The sequence below is a fragment of the Lagopus muta genome, chromosome 4 (assembly GCF_023343835.1).
Source record: "Lagopus muta isolate bLagMut1 chromosome 4, bLagMut1 primary, whole genome shotgun sequence".
NCBI lineage: Eukaryota > Metazoa > Chordata > Aves > Galliformes > Phasianidae > Lagopus > Lagopus muta.
The window spans coordinates 14,901,144-14,920,717 of record NC_064436.1 but is presented as its reverse complement, the minus strand read 5'-3'; the positions used below and the strand labels follow the sequence as shown (position 1 = coordinate 14,920,717).

Below are 19,574 nucleotides of genomic sequence, written 5' to 3'. Positions count from 1 at the left end.
GCCTGAAGTACTTTCTTCTGTTCTCTATGCATGTATATGGAAGAAAATAAGACACACCATAGCATAACACCTATGAAAAAGTAAAAAACCAGAACCAACTAATTACAGAAGGCTTTTTAAACCAAGTTTTATTTATAGAGTTCAATCTACTTTCACGATGAAACCAAGCAGTGGCCAAATGCTGAGCTGTGTTCATGTACTGCAGAACTTATTGCTTGCAGGGAACTTCTGTACCTTTAGACAAGTGACTTTTCTACTGCTCTGCTGCTGTTAGGATAGCTAAAAGCCTCTCTCTCCGTGGGAGACGGTGCATCATGATCCAGTCCATTCAAGACAGAGTCTGAAGGAGCAGTATTTTCTCATTAATGCAGAACCTATGTAAGACCACCATGAGATTTTCCCCACAGCGTGAGACTTGGCGCTCCATGGCCAGGCGGAAGTCTTCTTTCACTCCTTTAGTTATACCCCGGGTAACTGTGTGATGCCTTAAGTCATAAAGGAAAGAGAGACAAAAACCAAATCAGGGTTATTTGGAGCACTACAGAAATTTAAAAGGCACTACATGTCACTACCTGCACATCTATCATACCTCAGTTTATAGAGGAGATCTGAAGCTTGTAATGGCTACTGAAGTAAGTATTTCATAGTGTAAGAGTGTTCCAAAAGTTAGGAGTTCTATAAGTGACTATGCTTTCAATGCTTTGGTTATAGTGGCTGTTAGGAAAGAAAACAATGCAGTTCTGCATAACGGGAGAATGTGCTTTGTTAACCTAGCTTTTTATGATGTTCTCCTTGCATGGAGGGTGCACATAGGAAGCACAGAATCCTATGGATACCAATTAATGCAAGGTGCAGTGAACTCCTCACAGTACAGAGTACAGTGTCTTCGACACGAAGTGCAGAAATGAAGCCCGGCTGAGTGTGCACCAGTAGAAGTGAGCTCTTAGGGAGATACTGGATACCAGGAAAGTATTCTAAGCAGAAGATCAAGAATTGTTTTCTAACAGAACAAAAGGGCTGCTAACTGAGCAAGTGAAAGCACTTCTGGCTGGTGAAACTCAGTTTACTGCCCTGGAAAAGGCCTTCCTTACTAATGGCTCTTGCTCCTCATGCTGGCCTGTTATGTTCAATAGCTGGAGTCTTGTCCATAGAACAGTGTTCTGCAGTGCTAAAGCTCCAGACTCCACTCACACTGATCTAGAACTCCGTACATTTAGACCCAAACTTCTTAGCATCTACCTGCAAGCCACACTTGGTCCAGGAGGCAAAGGCTATGTCCTAAAATGAAAGACTTAGCACCACTAAAGGAACAGCATAAAAACAAATGAGAGAGGAAAAGTAAAAATGTTAGCTTTGAGAGGAGTCCTGAGTCAGAAATAAGAAGTGAAGACCTGGACCATACCCAGCATGCACAGTGAGAGACAGAAAGGAAACAAATGGTGAAGGCACACCAAAGCAGGAAATGAAGAATGGCAAAGTCTAGGAATTGCCCTAACCAAAAAATAGCATTCCACCTTCAATTAAATCACCAATTCCAGAATTTGAGAGGAAACCTGTTGAAGTCAAATTCTGTTCCCAGTCACTCTCCTTCTGCTGAGGCAGGAGAGACCTCTGTTACACACGGAAAAGGCAAAGAGACTACTGGAAGACTATAACTAGGCTGGGCAAAGCAAAACTGCACTGAAAACACTCTAGGATCCTCAGTTTACAGGCTAAGTCGTCTTCCACTTCACTGTCTTAAAAACACTGCTGGCAGGTGAGTGCTATGCTCAGTTACAACCTAAAGGTTCTAACAACCTACAGCTACAGAGCAAGACAGCAGAGCTCTTGAAGATGTCTGTCACGTAATGGCTGGACAACAGAAAACATTTTGTAACAGCTCAGCTGACAAGAAGTATCTACAAATGGATCCAGTGTTATCTTGAAAAGGTTATGCACTTGCAAGTACATGACTGAACATGGCTATTGTTTTGGCCAATTTCTACTTTTGTTTAATTCAAAAGTGATTTATTAAATTGAAAGGACACAGATACTGGCAATTTATGGGAAAAATAAAAGAAAAAGTTAAATAGAACAACATGATTTGCCAGGCAATGTAGGCACAAATGGAGGGAAAAAAAAAAGATATTGAATAATAAGTTGCTGAAAACCATGGGCAGTAAAACATGTAGACAAAACACATCACACTATGAGTGGGGTTTTTCCACTTGGTACCTGTCAGCAGTCTGTATGCTGGGCTGTAGCACAGGTATGAATTCCTGCTGTAGTAACCCCATGGGTGGGCTAGAATTCCTTTAAAAAACAGCAAATAGCAGTATTCAAACACCCACACACCAATTAACCCTCTGGTGCAAAACAACCATCCAGAAAAAAAGAAGGGGCAAGAGAGAACTAAGATGAGCCCAAAAGCAGTAAGACCGTCAAGCAGTCTAAGGAGTGCAGGACTGAACAGCACTGAACATACAAACACCCCCAGTTCCATTGTTAAGGCTGCTTTGCAAATGTAGCCTAAATAAATATGCATATTTGTGTGGAGAAAGAACAGTGGTAGGTGCAGAAATCAACTCACAGCTTGTAACACAATGAACTGTCATTAGTCGTCCCAGGAAGTGTGCTCATCAGAAAAGATTTAATTCATGGGTGCCCAACCTTTTGTCTTACCTAGGCCACACTGAGTGAAAACAAATTGTCTTGGGCCATATATTATATATAATAATAATTACATTAACTATATCCATCTAAGTATCAAAAAATTTATTTTCAAGGAGAACGCAGGATAAGAGGACAATAAAACTACAGGGTTGGAGAAGAGCACTGCAGATACCACAGTCTTCCTGCACAGCCAGTGAGAGCATGTCAGAGAAGAGAGTGTCAGGGAGAGCCCACAGCTTGAGGTAAGGGAGTTGCTGCTGAGCTCAAGCCAAATGCATGCACAGCCGGTATCAGCCACATGGTGTACATGACAGTATTTGTTACAGGTTGCATACATATCCTTTAGTTAATCCACAGGTGACCTTTTTAACTGTTTCAAATTCTAACCACACACAGATGAAGCTGCTATAGGGTGGCGTAATGTCACAGCAGGAATGCCCACTCAGAGCAACCTCCTTATGTTAAGGGGAATATTTGCAGTGATGCTTACAACCCAGGGTCACATGAGCTACCATCCAAAAAGTGTCAGTTGGTCTTTGTGAAGTCCTCATCTCTGTGTGCTACTTAAAGCACAGGACAATCATCTTACACTTACATCCTAGAGCAAATCCAATGCCCTACCTAGGGAGAAATGGGAAATTTGGTATAAGGAGAACAGGCCTAGTTTCTTAATCCAAGTTTCAAAACAGTGTAAAACTCACATAGGCACTCAAGCAGTGTACAAAATTCACTCCCACAGATGCTAAGGAGCTGAGAAGCAAACTTGGACATATATGCCTCTAGTACTGAATTAGGCGCCTACCTCCAGATTTTGCAGATGAGCTTTCTGATTAGTATATACTACTTAACTGTGGATAGAGAGCTATGCTAAAAAAAAAATTCACCTCAATTTAAGAACAAACATGTTAGTAGCACAAAAACCTCTACAGTACAGATAACTGAAATAAAATACTCAAAGGAATTAATCATGTGAGATACTTTTTCAAGAACTCATCATGAATGAACACAATTTTGGCAAAATTGAACATGGCAAATAGAAAATGAAAAATAGCAGCAAGACACTGTTGGTCCCATGGTGGCAGATGTTTGCAAACAGATTTCTGCACAACTGCATCTGCAGACTGTTTGCAAGATCTACTAAAGTAAACATACCCAAATGCACAATCAGAATAAAAACTATGCTTTCAAGATGGTTTGTTTCACTTCAACTAAGAATTCCTCCTGCATCCTCAAGGAGAGATGAGCTGGGAATGGGAATAGAGGTAGAAAACTGATCAGCTTTCACATCAAGTTCATGCAGTGTTTGGTAGTCTAAGATCAGTCTAATTAGACTAAGATTATCAAAAATAGGAGCATGATATCAATCAGTCACTTCCTGCATACTGTTCTTTTCCTGTTTAACCTCTCTAGCTAACGCAGCCACAGGTAATCAGTACAGCTATGAAACCCATCTTATCTACAACGGAGTAGAAAGGCAAATATTAGCAGAACTCAGAGCTCATTGTACAAGTCTTGCTGGCTGTGCAAACAATGAGCTGGCTTTACCACCTGATGAAACCCAAACTGTGGAACTTCATATTCTCACCATAGATACCAAGGAAAGGGAAACCTCACAAGCTGTATATTACATTTTGCAGAACCTGACTGAGAGGCTACCAAGACCATACATCAGCTTTTGAAGAAAAAGTGTAGTTTACTTCCTGAGTTCAGAAAAAGGAATGGTCTCCCATGAAGAGTAAGGTGCTGAGGATGATATTGGTGTAAGAATCTAAGTTTTACCTGGAAAGAAAACCTTCTATAAGAATTCACAATACAACAGCTCATTCTTAAAAAAAAAAAACAAAAACCTGTCATCCTGTTAATTATGACATAGGACTTCTATGCTCATTTACTCTGAGAAAAGACCAGGCAAAGGAAAGATTTTTGTCTTCAGGCTGGTATGGCAAAAACCATGAGCATCCTCCTGTGCATGAACAGTATGCCTCTGCAATCACTAGGAAGATGGTGCAGCAGCTCAAACAACCAGAACTGCCGAGACTTTTGAAAGATGAAAGCCAGTAAGCAGATTTCAGCCTGCAAACCACTTAGAAGTAGCTAGCTGATGTCCTAGGAAACAGAGCTGTGCTGACACTTGATTAGAAGTGCTGGAGGAGGCAAGTAAGCTAACCAGTGTCACTGAGGTCAACACTGATGGCACTACGTCTGACCCTCAAAACCACTCCAGCAAAAGCAATATTTGGGATACCAGGGAGTCTCCTCCCGCTCAGTTCCCTGACAAAGTCATCTCTGATGGATCTCAAACACCTAAGAGACACTTTAATCTCAGCCTCTTCCATCTGGACAGGATATTTGACTACGGTAGTAAAATAAGCACAAAGAAATGGATTTCTCCAAGCACTTGCCATCATTCAGAAAACATAACACTGGTCAGATGGAGGGCAAAGAGATTTGTCTCTCTAGAAGCACTGCTCATCACCTGTTCTGAGGTGAAGTCAGAACAATAAAAAACAGCTGCCATGCAAATTAAAGAAAAAGCAGCAATCCAATGAAATAGCACTAAGCTATTAAAACTAACTAGAGACAGGCAGCCAAGAATTTATCAGGTGTGGTCTTCCCTGCAGAATGCTCTTGCTGACAAAGACTATGTAACATCATACATCAAGCAGCACACCCCGATTTTTGTTTTCATGCATCTGGCTACAAACAGAGATACAGCAAGAGTAAAGAATTTGAAAATCAAGAGCTTGAAAGAGTACTCTGGAAAATTGATTTACTTGTTTGAATTTGACCAGTTACCTTTTTTGTAAACTTTAGCCCCGTTATACTCTAAGTTAACAGCCAGAATACACTGACCTGCACTAGAACACTGGCAAATTTTTACTAGTCTCCCTTTCGTAAACCTGAAATACATCAAGTTCTAATAAACAATCAGGATATTCCCAAACATCCTGTCTCTTGAAACCTGCAACAGTTCAGTCTTGACTCCAAAGAACACTTCGCAAGTTAATATATATTATTAATTTTCTTCACCATCCAATAAAATGTTGAGTAGAATAGGCTGTTCAGTACATAATGACAGACAGTCTGCTAATTCAGACAAAAGGTTATACACCTGGAACATAATTGATGTTTTATATTAAGCCTTTCACAGCTTTGTTTGTAACAAGTAGTGCTTTCTGTTCATCACTGTAATTCAGCCAAATTATTAACAGCTTGCACTCATGCTTCATTTCTTAAAGAATTCCTGCAAATGCAAGTCAAGCCTCTGGCTGAAAGAGCAGTCCGGCATCACTGTAACACACAATTCTAAAGCAAATGCAACATTTAATAACAAAGTTCTGTATAAGGAATTTAAAGTTGAAGAACCCCACAGAGGAGCTCACAGGTCAGTGGAAGAGATTCTGAGCTCCTTATCCAACTCCTTACATTTAAACTCACAGCTATGATAGACTTAATACACTGAATATTAAATAAATGTGATGATAGAACAATTTACTTTAAAAAAAAAAAAAAAAAAGAAGTGAATATATTTTCATCCTTACTTGATCAGCATTCCTTGATTTGGCAACAGTTCCAGATGGATTTTCCCACCTTCCTGTGTTCTTAGATAAGCAAATTCCTCCAACATGTCAATATCTGAAGAACACGTTAAAGACTTTTTTTAAAGAAGAAAAATGTAGTCAACATCCCTACTCCTGTATAGAGGCCACACTGCCCACAAGATAATCACAGTTAACAGCTATTAAAGCATCCAATTCCTAAAAGTGATAAAGAAGATCACAGCATGTATCCCCAGCCCTCCAGAAATAAAGGAAAAAAAATTTTTTGTAAATTATTTGTTGTTTTACACAGAATACATATCAATCAGTCAATTTCTTTTTGTACATTCAGTCTGACTGCAACGAAAGCTCATGTCATTAGGACCATACAAATTCACTAGCTGATTTCACATTCTCTCCCTATGCTCTGCAAAGCAAAGCTGACATTGAAGGATATAATGGTACATACCACCTTTTCTATTTCCTATTTTGTCCTTTATTTAGCCATTTCTTTTCTTCCTTGAATACTGCCATTATTGCAGCCTCTGAACAGAGCTTTGTCTCAGAAAGGAATCTGAAGCTGAGCTTTCCAGGACCATGGTTGGATGTCTACTCCAGTTAAACACTAAACTGTGTGCATATACTGATCCAAGTGTATGCAAGAAAGCCGACCACATATCAGACACGCTTTGCATGAACCCTGACATAAGTTGTTATCTTACTCAACCCCAAAGCTTACCCACACAAAGCATTCAAGCAATAATAATGAAAATGATTCAGTTCTTTGAAGCCATGTCACCATTTTTGTTACCACCAGCTAAGCGTGGCATAGTAAAACAACAATCTTGTAGTTCAATGGCACATATCTTACTGAGAAAGATTCAACATCCAACACTACTTAGAAGTACTTCAAGTGCCTGAAGGGTAACAGAAGGCATATTTATGGTCCATTATTTACCGGCAGTTATTGTGAGAGGCTTGCGTTGTACATGCGTTATACAGAACACTATTCACAGAGAGAACCTGCTGAAACTAGCCATCAGCTTTCTCATCACCCCAGCAAATAACATTGGATGTGAAAGACATCCCCTGCTAAGGAAAGGATACTTGTGACATAGTTGAAAAAATTCTCATACTGGAAGTTCCCTTGCTGGCAGATTTTGTTGATGGCTTTCAGGAACAAATTTTCACCCCTTGGCCACTCATGCTGAAGTAGAACGATCACATGGCCCAATGCCGTGTCATCTCTGTTGTCAGTGAAAGCTCTGAGCTTCAGGAAAAAAAAAAAGGCATTGATAAGATAAGGAAAGTCACACTACACTTAAACTGATTGGATTTAACTACGTCTGTGCAAATACAAAACAAGCTCTTTAGGAAGTGTATTTCAAGATGCCCTAACATATATATTTAAAACAGGTTGGAAATTCCCAGCCTAATTCTCTTCAGTGACTTAAAGCAAAGTCTAGAGATATAGGCAAAAGTATTTTGAGGTAAACCCTATTTTCTCTGCCTCAAACTTCAATGACTAAAAAAGAACAAATGCTATTCCTCCCCTCAAACAGAAGTGTCCGTTCACAAACCCACTGAGGTGAGAAACACTTGAAGTAGAGCCCCTTACACCTAGTGCCACCACTGGGATAAGGCCATGCAATTTCAGGACTCCAGCGATGTATGTTAGACCTTATGGACTTGAGATCAGCAGACTATAGCTTACCTTGAAACAAGCTAACAACAGATGAAGGCAATAAGGCATGATAGCTCTACTGGTACATGGCCAAAGCTTCAAATCAGACCCTGAAACAGAACAGTTTATCACAGACTTCTTAAGTGCTCTTCTGACTGTAAGTTTGGAAGAAATCCAAATGAAGAAAAATAAACACTTGCCTACAGTCTCCAGTAGGGAAGAAAACTTAGAAGGCAATTACAAATGATTCAAAATGTGACATTATACATTAAAAAATATATATATATTCTTCCCTTCTCTTGTACTGTGTAAGGACTTGGTCCCCAAAGCAATTTAATAGGCATCAGCAGGATACAAATTAATAAAAGACGACGTCAAGAACTACCTCTGCTTTTCACAATGTATTACATAGATATCTATATAGTATTATATATATATATAACACAGAATTATATACATCATATATAAACAAAGACTGAAATTGAGACAATCCTGAGCTTAGGGTAATAGCAACTGCATACCTTTTCTGAATTTAGACTTGACTTTGGGTTGCTCCTCCTGTACTTTACCTCCTTCTTGTATTGGAAGTAAAATATAGCACATGAGGTCAAGCACTTTTTCACATGTTTGCTATAAAAAGGAGACAAGATAGAAACAAAATAGGCAGGAAATAGACAAGTCTAATTTAAGTTTAATTATATTAAAAATTTCAGACAAAGCAAAAGGCAAAATTTGGTGCTACAACTGCAGAATGAATGCATATTTTAGCTTAACTGAGCAAAGAGACAAGGCTGTGATATGAATCCCATTAAGCAATGTCAGAGCTTGAAACCATTTTAGTTGTTCTTAAGAGTGTTAAATCATTAAAAATGTAAAATTTTTATCTTGAAATATTACATTTTCCAATCAATTCTTAAAGTAGTTTTTAAGAATTTGTCCTGTTTGTAGTAAAAATACAACAGGAAAATGACAATTGAACACTATGACAGAAATGCTGTAAATTTTAATGCAATTTTCTAGAGACATTAAGAGGTCTGAACAGATATAATTAGATTCCTAATGAAAAAATATTGGAGAAAAAGGAAAGACTACTCCAACAATACTAGGATGCTTTGAAATCCTTACTCAAGCTATCTGTACTTTCTATACACCTTTCCTTCCCCTGCAACATGAAGTCTATATACAAGAATTATCTTCATATTTTAAAACTTTCAGTTAATGTAAGCAGCTCAAAAAAAAATAAAAAAAAAAAAAAATCAAGCTTTCACTGACAGACCACTAAAATACTCCTAGCTACAGTAAGTCACTGTTTAGTTAACAACGCTAGTCATAGCTACCAAATAGAGTGTATATGTGAAATAATAATGGATACTCAGATTGGGCAGTAAGCTCAGATTAGGCAGTAAGGGCAATTCTTTTCCCTGTGGAGCACCAATTTTTCTGCAGACTACGGCTTGCATTTGATGCCCTATTGGAAGTACACTGACATGGAAACTCAAAGCAGATGGGAACCACAGCGCCATCTAAAAGAGCAGTGCATGGAATGCTGTACATACCCGGTACTCTCCAAGGGCAAAGTGGCACGTTGCTAACTGGATTAGTGCTCTCTGATTTTCTAGTGATCCTTGTCCTGTAATTTGTTGTGGAGAATGAGATCCCTGAAGAGCTGCTAAGTGATGCAGGCTGCTAATTGCCTTTTTGTACTGCCCCTTTAAGAAGAAGATGGAACAGAGCGTGTAAGATTGGTAGAAAGACAAATAAAAATTCCTTTATAGAGAGCTTTCAAAAAAGTGGGTGTCTAAATAACAAGGCTTCAACATTTCTGTCTAGCAGAAAACTCCCCAGTGATGTGCTATGTACATGAGCATGGATCCAGCCCTTGCAAGGCTGGAGACAAACAACTCTGTTTTAAAAAGCATTTATGTAGAGTCCCATAACTGTAATAAATAATCATGATCCTTGGAGTTAGCTATCACTTCATTTAGTTATATAAGGCTTGAAACAGCTTTTGTTCTGCAAGAATAAAACAAAACAAAGGGAAATATATGAAAGAACAACCTCTGCTCAGGAAATAGTAGGATGATATTTATAAACTAATTCCTAATGAGATAACCAATTTTAAATCCAATTGAAGCATGTTAAAACCTGTGATTTGAATTATTTTCTCTGATGGTATCTCAACAGAAAGTATTGGCAGACAAGCTGCATTTTAATTTCATCACACCTACTGGTCTTCTTCATATGCTAATGCTAGCTGGACTAAAAAAAACTAACACAGGAATACTGTGTAGGGTACTTAGCTCTGCACTAAGAATGGTGCGATTCCATCCCCTAAAGGGTCATACTTTAAAGGATGAAGTCAGCAGACAAAGCACCTGACAAGCTAATCAGAGTAGCTTTTCACTAAAAGAGCAATAGTATGGAGTCGTTTTCAACAGTGTTTTATCTTTTTTACCTGGTAAATAATCATGTCCGTAAGAAAGATTCTTAACCAAAGCCAGGTTTCAGTCTTCCACGACAAACAAATTCTGGTGAACTCTGTATTAGTTATCAGAGAAAAAAGCAGCATATGATAGCTTTGTGTTAAAAAACCATGATCCAGAAATATATAGCTGTATTTAGAAAACAAAACAGCATGAATGTTAAGTCCTTTAAAAATAGGATACTCTTTCAATACAATCAGATACAACCATATTTCTGTAATACTTTTCTTCAGTGTCCAACAAATACTGTTAAATAACAGTATTTATTTTTCCCCAAGATAGATTTGTTCTGATATATTGTCTGATAACACCTAGTGTGATAATAAAACCAATTTGCTTAAGCATGGACTAAAGCACCCATTAGGAGCCCGTCCTCACCTAGAAGCACTACTACTAATCAACTGTTCCTTCAGTGGAAGCTTCTTCCAAAAGAAGCCAGTGAACAAGCAAAGACACAAGGAATGAAACAGAAGCCAAGAAACATAACATTCAGAAAAGTAACAACTGAGAACAGCTTCTTACAGAACCCAGATAAAAAAAAACAACAGGGATGCAAATTAAGCCATATTTCAAAGGCTTCCACTGGCTGGAATTGAGCTTCAGCAATACTAAAACAACAGTAATAAAAAGTAAGCGTAGCACTGTCTGTAGTTAGGCTTACCTTTGTCAAGTGATTCCAGTGAACAGAGCAGCTCCCAGCTCTCTCTTGCCAGTTTAAAGCTCTCTAGTACTTCGATAGAGTTCGCAAGGTCTGCCTTATTAACTGCAATATGACGACTTCGTGCCTTTCCAGAAGGATCCTCATCATCTGAGCTCTGCTTATCAACAAAAAACCCAGAGATTCAATACTTAGATTTCATACAATTCTGAAGTCACAGAAGTTCCACTTAACAGAAGTAAGCAGTCCTGTATAATCAATGGATATCAAGATGTTATAATCACAAAATAAACAAGAGCGTTAGGCAAAGTGGACTATGATAACAAGAGAGAATAAATGGAAGGCTTACCCTTATGCTGGGCTCACCACAAAACACCATAAGGAGGGATCTCCAGACAAGATCCTTCCCCACTGGTAGCCAGCTCTTAAATAGGTCTAGGAGGGGTGCAGCCAGGCTCCACCCCTTCCAGCAGCACAGGTGAATTGCCTTCAGCTGTGCTCCTCTGGCTTACTCATGGCTCACCTCAGGTGATCAATCAGAGGATCAGGCCATGACTCAGTAGTTCCCATACACAGTCCCAAAACAGAGATTCCAACATCTTAATTTCATAGTCTTTGCATGACTTTTCACTATTTCACTTAGCTTTTCTTGACATTAGAACAACCTTGTTTGCTACCAATAAAGTCAGTCAGTGACATAGCATGATAAAGAGTATCCCTAGAGATCATTCTCATAGACATGCTTTAGCCAGATTACTGATTCAAGGATATATATATTACGTTTTAGCACGCAGTTCAAGTCTTCAATGGCATAATGCAAAGAAAATATTCCCATGTAAGTGTAAGCACTTCTATCAGAAATTCTATGAAATGTTTTCCATTATTGAAGTAAATGTATTCACAGTTCCAGTAATACTAAGTCAATTAATTCAGCTACACCTGTAGAAAATCTGACTGCTACTGCCATTCTTCATAGCTTCTTTAAGCTGAAATGTTCATATCCACACGTCTACAGCAGTTGCTACAAAATTTGTTTTACTCTTGCTTTTCTTAGCAAAATGCATGTTTCTATAATATAATCAAAAGCTACTATTGTGGGTTAGCTGTAAAAATACATCAAAACCTCTAATGTTGAAATGCCAGTATCAGTGTCATCATTTTACAGAAAGAAATCTAGAGAACCTACCATTGTTTTTTCTCTTCCTTCAGCAAGTTTCCTCTTTTTATGTATGTGTTTGTTACGATCAATATCTGTATCACCATAGACATTGGTCACATCCTCAAGAAGAATCAGTGGGGCTTGGTTTGGAGCATTTGGACCTGGGTTTAAACATAAGTTAGATCTCAAATGACCTGAAAAGTACTGTGCTTACATCAAGCCGATTCTTCTTCCTTCACACTGAAGGAATATGTGAAAGAATAAAATCTGAAATGCAATTCAGTTAAGTTGCATAAGCAGCCATAGTGAAGCTGTTTTTCCTCAAAGCAGCCTTACAGTAAAGGTTAGAACACATTTACCAGACTCACAACAAATATCTTATAGGCTTTAGGATCTATGAGCCCTTTTCTTACAGAGCAGTCGTAAGATACGCTCTCACAAACTTTTTTCACATAAAGCATTAATTAATGTAATGTCAACACAATTATTCAAGAGGTAAACAGAACAGATAGCTCCAGACTTAATGGCTACAAATATAGCAATATTTTAAAAACATTCTCATTAGGAGTCAAAATAATATGCTGACAGGTAGTAATACCTCAAAGAAGCAAGATTTTTCCACTATAACATTCAATAAAATCTCAGTTGTACAGGAGCTTCCATCACTCTCAAAGCTTCTACAGAAGCCCCATATTGAGGCAAAACATACATGATTTCTGCTTTCCTTAATAAGACAGAACAATCTGTGAGACCTGATGTTTGTTATTCCAGATCTCAATGCTCGAGTTTCATTAAATAGAAAAATGGGACTATACCACAATCTCAAAACGGACTGCTACACGATCACCCACCACTGCAAAATTCCTCCTTCCCAAAATGTTTTCTCAGTCGGCATAACCTAAATACACATAGATATGCAAAGCTCAGACAAAAAGAAACATAAAGGAAAGGGGAAATGCATTAATCCATTTTCCCTTTTCGAGATCTGCCAGAAAACACAGTAATGCCAACAGGAGTTTTCTGTACTTGCATTCGTGCTGTTTCTATTTGCGTGATTTAAGACTTATGTGATGCATAAGCTGTCAGTACAAGTTGGTGCTACACCAACCAACCTACTATGCTTACTAAGTGATGATTTTACCTCTTTCAACTAGATTCAAACCAGATACCATCAGTTAAATGTCCCCTATGCAAAAGTTACAGCAAATTCAAAGAACTTCCTTTGTATCATATCTTTGTGTCACAATGTAACCTGCGCGCACTTAAAATGGCCAAGTCAGTGTATAGCATATACATGTGAGCATTTGTGAGAACAGATAAGTATGCACCGCAAGTGGGATCCTGGGAGACTTTTAACACTGAAGTCTCAAGAGCTGCCTACTTGTAAAACCTAAGAAAAAAGCAGAGGGCTTTTCTGTTGCTCACTCTCCTTTCTCAGAGCACCCACACAACCACTTTCCTTTCCAAAGGATATGTTCTTGTCAGTAGCAAGCAAGCATACTATAATCTTTACACCAAAACCTCCAGCCTTAAAAATCTAAGCAAACTTCAGCTTTTGCTTGTGCTGCAAGCCTTCCCTTGCATTACACTGAAAGCTATACACAGCCATTTTAAGTTTTTCAGCTTAATTAGAGTCTAGGTTACAGAGTTTAATATTTCTTGCACTTAGTGTCATAAACAAAACACTAAAAGCATCAGCCCAAATAGCAACTGCTATCAAGCCTGAGAAGTGTGAATTGCCTCATTCTTATTTGCCTAGTTGAGGACTTGAGAAGTGAATTACGTAAGAGAAACACACTGAGAATTCTCTCTCAGGATCTCCTCTAAGTTCATACATGTGACAAGAAGAAAGTCACAAATCAAAATTCAGAGCTACTGCACTGACAATGTAGCTTTTGTTTTTCCCCACCACACAGTGTATAATTACTCCACTCATCATTACCTCAAGCAGGAAAAGATACTAAGACTTGTAAACAATACTCACAGAATTAAAATTTTAAATTCATTATTAGTCAGCCATTGTAGCATCAATAAATAATTATTACTCACTGCAGAAAAAGAGAATAGCAGATACAACTATTTCAGATCAGACTTTATCCAAGAAAAGCAAAAAACACAATCTGACAAGGTAAGAAACACAAGTGTACCCCTTACTGAGAATCAGGGCTCACAAAACACTCCCATAAAGAGAATCTCAAAGCAATTTGACAATGCAGCAGATTTATGAGGCCAGGAAAAACAGCAGATAACATTCATGTTAAAATGCTCAATTCAGAAATTAAATAAAGATTCATGCAATACATGTTTTTAAAGATCATGTTTAAATTATGCAAAAAGGTTATATAATCAATGAATATACAGATGTTGTAATTAAGAAATACACAAGAAAGTTAGGCTAAGAAAGATCATCGCAACAGGAAGATAACAAACAGAAAACTCTTAAAAATGTTGTAGACTCTCAATATTCTCAACAAGGAGGAATCACCAAGAAGAGATCCTTCCTCAGTGGCAGTCAGCACTTAAATGAGATCTAGGAGAGGTGGAGCCAGGCTCCATCCCTTCTGGTAGGGCAGGTGAATTACCTTCACCTGCACTCCCATGGCTGACTCATTGCTTGCCTCAGGTAATCAATTAGAGGTTCAGGCCATGATACAGCAGTTCCCATACAGAAGCCGTGAAAATGTAAGCTTCAAAGAATCAAAATCAGAGGAGAAAACAAACATGATGCTGATAGAACAGTGGCAATGAATTCTAGCAATGCTATAGGTAACATCTGGTCTTTTGCTTCTCTCCTCTCTAGACTACTGTTGCTAACTGAGCTTGAAACTGTAACACTAGGTTAAACAGATCTTTGCTCCAACCCAGTACGAAGTTGTCCTGAACTACTTCTGCTGATAAGAACAACAGACTGGGAGAATTTTAAAGAGAATCCATGTCACTTTGTGAACCAATAGTTTTAAAAGGGTTTTTTACTGAGGAAAGATCCTGAAGGCATTAGCAATGAAAACTAACCTTGGAAGAGAGATGGCTGGATATTGCTGACATACTGGAATGCATTCTTAAAGAAGACCAACATTGTAGAATACACTACTTGATTCTTGTATTTAGCATGAGCATCACTATCAAAGTTACTGATGTATCTGCAGAGGTCTTTCATTCTATGCAAAATATCTCCAAAACTTCTGAGAAAGAAAGAAAGAAAATATTAGCATGTTACACAGACCAAAAACTAAAGCAAACAGTTCACACTGAATGTGAAAAACTTAATGTTTTTGCTCAGGAAATCTCAGCTGCACGTCAGGGAAGTCTAGGGACACATCTCAATGAAACTTCGCTAAATATTCACCTTTTAATTTGTTGTGGCACCTAGGAAAGGATATCCCACACTGCTGTCGTTCTTATGTATGACTTTAGTCAACAAGGATATAGTTAATAAGTCATTTGAAAGGGGCTCACAATTTTACTTTACATTATACAGTTTTGAAAGAAGTCTGCGCTGAATTTACAGCAAATCTTTCCTCATGTTAAAGTCCTTCTCTGACTCATCTGCTTAAGGATTAAGAAGATCAATCTTCCTCAAAAAGGAATACCTGGAAAAGTTAGAATTTCTCACCTTCTTCCTTTATCCATTTGCCATTCACACCTCATTCCCACCACAGACAATATTTTAAACAGCCTCTCCCACGGATCTGTAATCTGGGATGATTTCTCTGTCAGACCATCTATTATGTATTTCTGAGAGCTACGTTTGCTTGGAGACATAAGATCAGATGAATCTTGTGAACCTATGAAAACAAATACGTTCTTCTCTTTAGAATGAAATCAAACTAACAGATGTATAACTAAGGAGAAGAGTAAAAAAACATGTTTGAGCTTTCAGGGTAATCAGAGTTGGCAAGTTGGATGAGAACATCTTAGACATTTTGTCCTATCTTTCTCTACGAGATACATTACACTGAAGTGATGCATTTATAAGCCTATTTCAGTAAGGATAAAATGTATTTTAGGAAAGTCTGATTTTGTAAAAATACTCTTACCTTGATACTGGCTTTCTGTCTGTGTAGATCTAGTTACATAGTTAATATAAAATTCTGCTGCTTTATTCAGGTATTTATATAACAAGCTGGCAGGAAGTCGAACATCAGGGTTGTTAATTATTAGAGGAAGAACATCACAAACTAAAATAGCAAAGAAGCAAAACAAAACCGTTAGAGTTTGTGGAATTTTTAAATTCTATTTGTCCCAAGTAAAGTTTTTCAATTAGCAACGTAAATTCCCATCTCTGGCAAACCAAACACCAGAAAGAATCATAGAATCACCAAGGTTGGAAAAGACCTACAAGATCATCCAGTCCAACCATCCACCTATCACCAATACTTCTCACTAAACCATGTTCCTCAGAGCACAGAGCCTAAACACTCTTTGAACACCTCCAGGGTCAGTGCCTGCACCACCTTCCCCCGGGCAGCCCATTCCAGCACCTGACCACTGTTTCAGAAAAGCAGTATCACAAAGAATCACAAAAAACCTCAGATGAATGACTGCAATACCTGTTTGTGGCAGATGGTAATCCTGCCCTAAAGCAGCCTGACACTGTTCTGAATAAAGTGCTTTTCTAATCTTAATACTAAGACAGCAATTTACTTAACTCCGAATTTATCTCACTGCCATTCTATAAGCTTGTACAAAAAGACAAGAATATTAGCGTTTTCTTACCAAACAATTTTCTAAAACAATTCACCGGGGATTCTTGGTCTTCAATATTTTCAGCTTCTAATAACGTTTCTCCAAGGCCAACCTGTGTAAGCAGAGGTAAAAAACAAAGGGTGGACCAGTGTTTTTGGAAACTTTTGGAATTGCAATTCAACGGAGATGAACAATTACTGCAAATAATTCAGTAGGAATTAACTACTTCACTGGATGCATTAGTATCTATGTAGTTAAACTAGCACCATGTAATACCAGACGAAAAGCAGTGCCAGGCGATAACAAAACCTGGACCAAAAGAATTGTGCCTACGAGTGTATCAGCAAAGACGTGCACTGCAAGGTGAAAGCTACCACACCTCACATTTGCAGCTTGTCACCTGACCTGCACACTCTTCCTGTTGCGGGAATGAAGTGCAATATGTTAGTTCAAGTTAGTTTCAGAACTAACAGGTTTTACAGTCTTTAAACTATGCTTCAATATAAGTACGCCAGTATTTAAAGGGCTCCACCATAGTCTTGTACATCTAAGCAAATGCTTTGCTCTGAGTCTAGTTATAACCTCAAAGTATAACTTTGCCGTCAGTGAGTATTAACTGAAAAAAGCTCAAACAATACTATCTCTTAGACTACAATATTCCTCAACAGTCTGTGTGTATGTATGTGTGTTTTTCTTCTTCCTCCCTCACCCCTTCCCCCCGCCAAAAGTATGGAATATTCATTGCATTTACGAAACAAACAAACAAAATGCTTATTATGAGCTACTCTTACCCCATGTTGTACCACAGTCTCTGGGAAGCGTCGCAGAAGTAGCAGTAGCATTTCTGCCCTTTCTAGTGTGTTAAAACACTGCTCTGTGGCCTTCAGTAACATTTCACACTGCACTCGACCAGGAAGGGTTTCAAATAATCCTTTAAAGAAAAGATACAGTGCAACTCACTGCGTTTGAACTGCAAAGGTGGCTGATTGAGGGTAAATGACAAGGTCAATGTGACCTTGCTACATAGCCTGAAAACATTTCCTTACATTTCTTTCAGTTTTTTAATACCAGAGCCTAAAAAACCTAAAATGCTATCTTTCTGAATGAAGCCTGTAGGAAACCTGTGTTTCTTTGGATGCACTGAACGTAACAAGTAAGAATGCTAATGAGTAGAACAGTGAAAAAATAAACATGCTTCTTCAAGATCTTCATTTAATTCTTCGCTTACGTACCACTTCTAACTTCATTACTTTAACTAAAAAGTACCTTTTCCAATTTAAATATTCCATGAGACACAGAAATCAATATATTCTCCCTATAATTTAGATGTATTCTAAACTCCATTCCATGAAAATGCAAACACTTCCTCAATTAGAGTAACATATACACAAAGGGAGACATACAGCTTATTCTTACAGTTTCTGAAGTGCACCTTCAGAGAAGAGTAATATAACAACTTGTCTGGTGTAAACGGTGCTTTCAAAACTGCCCATGGCTGCTGGCAGCAAATGTGAAGACTTCAAGTGCTCAGTCATTTCTCTAGCTTACCAGACTATGCTTTTTGTACTTGCCCAACTAGCTATGAAACCAGAGGGCTTATCTTTAGGCTCCTTTTGGACTCTCCCTATTCTCGGAGTAAAATCCTTACCCCTTAAAAACTGAGTCTGCTTGTCCTGTGAATCATTCCTCAGCGCTGCTGTAATAACACTGATCTCCCTCCACACTGCAGGCTGGTCCGGAAAGTTCACAAACCTGTAACAAAGTTTGATGCAATGAATGCAGAATGAACTGAGAACGTGCTGGTAGGACAAACCTCCCCGTGTTACGTACATGTCGTAGAGCAGCCTGCCCGCCGACGCCGTCCTCTCCGCGTTCCTCTCGATGGTGTACATCTCGTACTGCAGGGGGCAAGGACAGCACATTGGCTTCCTGAGCGCATTCATCAATCGCATTATCCTTTCTGCTCCGAGAAAACCGTACGACAACGGACCAACTCAAAGGACACGTGTGTGAATAACGGAAACTCAGAGGAAACGACTGCGGCACTGTCTAACCACACGACGTGCAACGTCTGTACTGCACATCACTGCACATAAACGCAGTGATACTAACGTACTGCTTCATTTCTACACAATGAAAACAGCCAACGAGATCCTTGACTGAGGTTCCCACTCAAGTGCAGGACAGAAACGCAGTCTACTTCGAAAGCCATCTGCCGAAGAGGAGCTCTAAAACTTCCCAATAGCTGCCATCAGAGAGCGGGGCGGCTCCGTCAGCCTATTAACGGAAACGCCGTGCCCCCGTCACCACGGCAACGGCTCGCCCCGCCCCCCCAGCCCATTGGCCGACGTGCCCGTCAGTCACGCAGCGCCCGCCGCAAAGCCGTGTGGGGGAGCGCTGCGCTTTCGTATAGCGCCGGTGCGCTAGCGCTCACCTGGATATTGAAGTCGGCGGGATAGAGGCTCCGCGCCGTGATGAGCCAGGCCTTGGCCGCCCATAGATCTCCGGGCACCAGCTCGCGGGCTCGCTTCACCAGAAACTCGCAATCCCCCTGAGCTGACATCTTGCAGCGGAGCGGCGCGCATGCGCCCCGATGTCCCGGGGCGGCCTCTGCCCTTTCTTTTGCCCCGCCCCATCCGGGCGGCGCGCGGCTCAGGGCGTGCGCGGGAGCTGGCGTTTTGTGTGGTCCTTCCAGGGCCTTTAGCGATGTTCG

At 39.3% G+C, this 19,574-nt stretch overlaps 1 protein-coding gene across 3 annotated transcripts; it reads right to left on the bottom strand.

The window, feature by feature from the left end:
* Nucleotides 1–152: 152 nt before the first annotated feature.
* Nucleotides 153–19,569, bottom strand: INTS10 (integrator complex subunit 10). Of its 3 annotated transcripts, XM_048942255.1 has the most exons (18): nt 19,296–19,569; nt 18,692–18,759; nt 18,510–18,613; nt 17,653–17,792; nt 16,892–16,973; nt 16,213–16,353; nt 15,789–15,960; nt 15,188–15,357; nt 12,203–12,336; nt 11,020–11,173; nt 10,331–10,413; nt 9,432–9,584; nt 8,397–8,505; nt 7,906–7,985; nt 7,299–7,461; nt 6,195–6,288; nt 2,215–2,292; nt 153–485 (listed from the first exon to the last, which is right to left on the bottom strand). In XM_048942255.1, exons 1-18 carry the CDS (start codon nt 19,422–19,424, stop codon nt 329–331), a joined length of 2,211 nt encoding a protein of 736 aa, XP_048798212.1. In that variant the 5' UTR covers nt 19,425–19,569; the 3' UTR covers nt 153–328. The 3 variants fall into 3 exon arrangements, with proteins under 3 accessions (XP_048798212.1, XP_048798213.1, XP_048798214.1); XM_048942256.1 differs by lacking the exon at nt 2,215–2,292 and having other exon boundaries at nt 155–485; XM_048942257.1 differs by lacking the exons at nt 153–485; nt 2,215–2,292 and adding an exon at nt 2,308–4,431.
* Nucleotides 19,570–19,574: the final 5 nt, after the last annotated feature.

Bases quoted from the DNA above. Each gene is read 5' to 3' on its own strand.
- INTS10 (XM_048942255.1), bottom strand. From the start codon at position 19,424: ATGTCAGCTCAGGGGGATTGCGAGTTTCTGGTGAAGCGAGCCCGCGAG. The intron at 15,358-15,788 runs GTGAGAAATTCT...TTTCTTTCTCAG, and splicing joins CAAATGGATAAAGGAAGAAG to AAGTTTTGGAGATATTTTGC. The intron at 7,986-8,396 runs GTATGCAGTTGC...GTTCTGTTTCAG, and splicing joins CAAGTCTAAATTCAGAAAAG to GGTCTGATTTGAAGCTTTGG.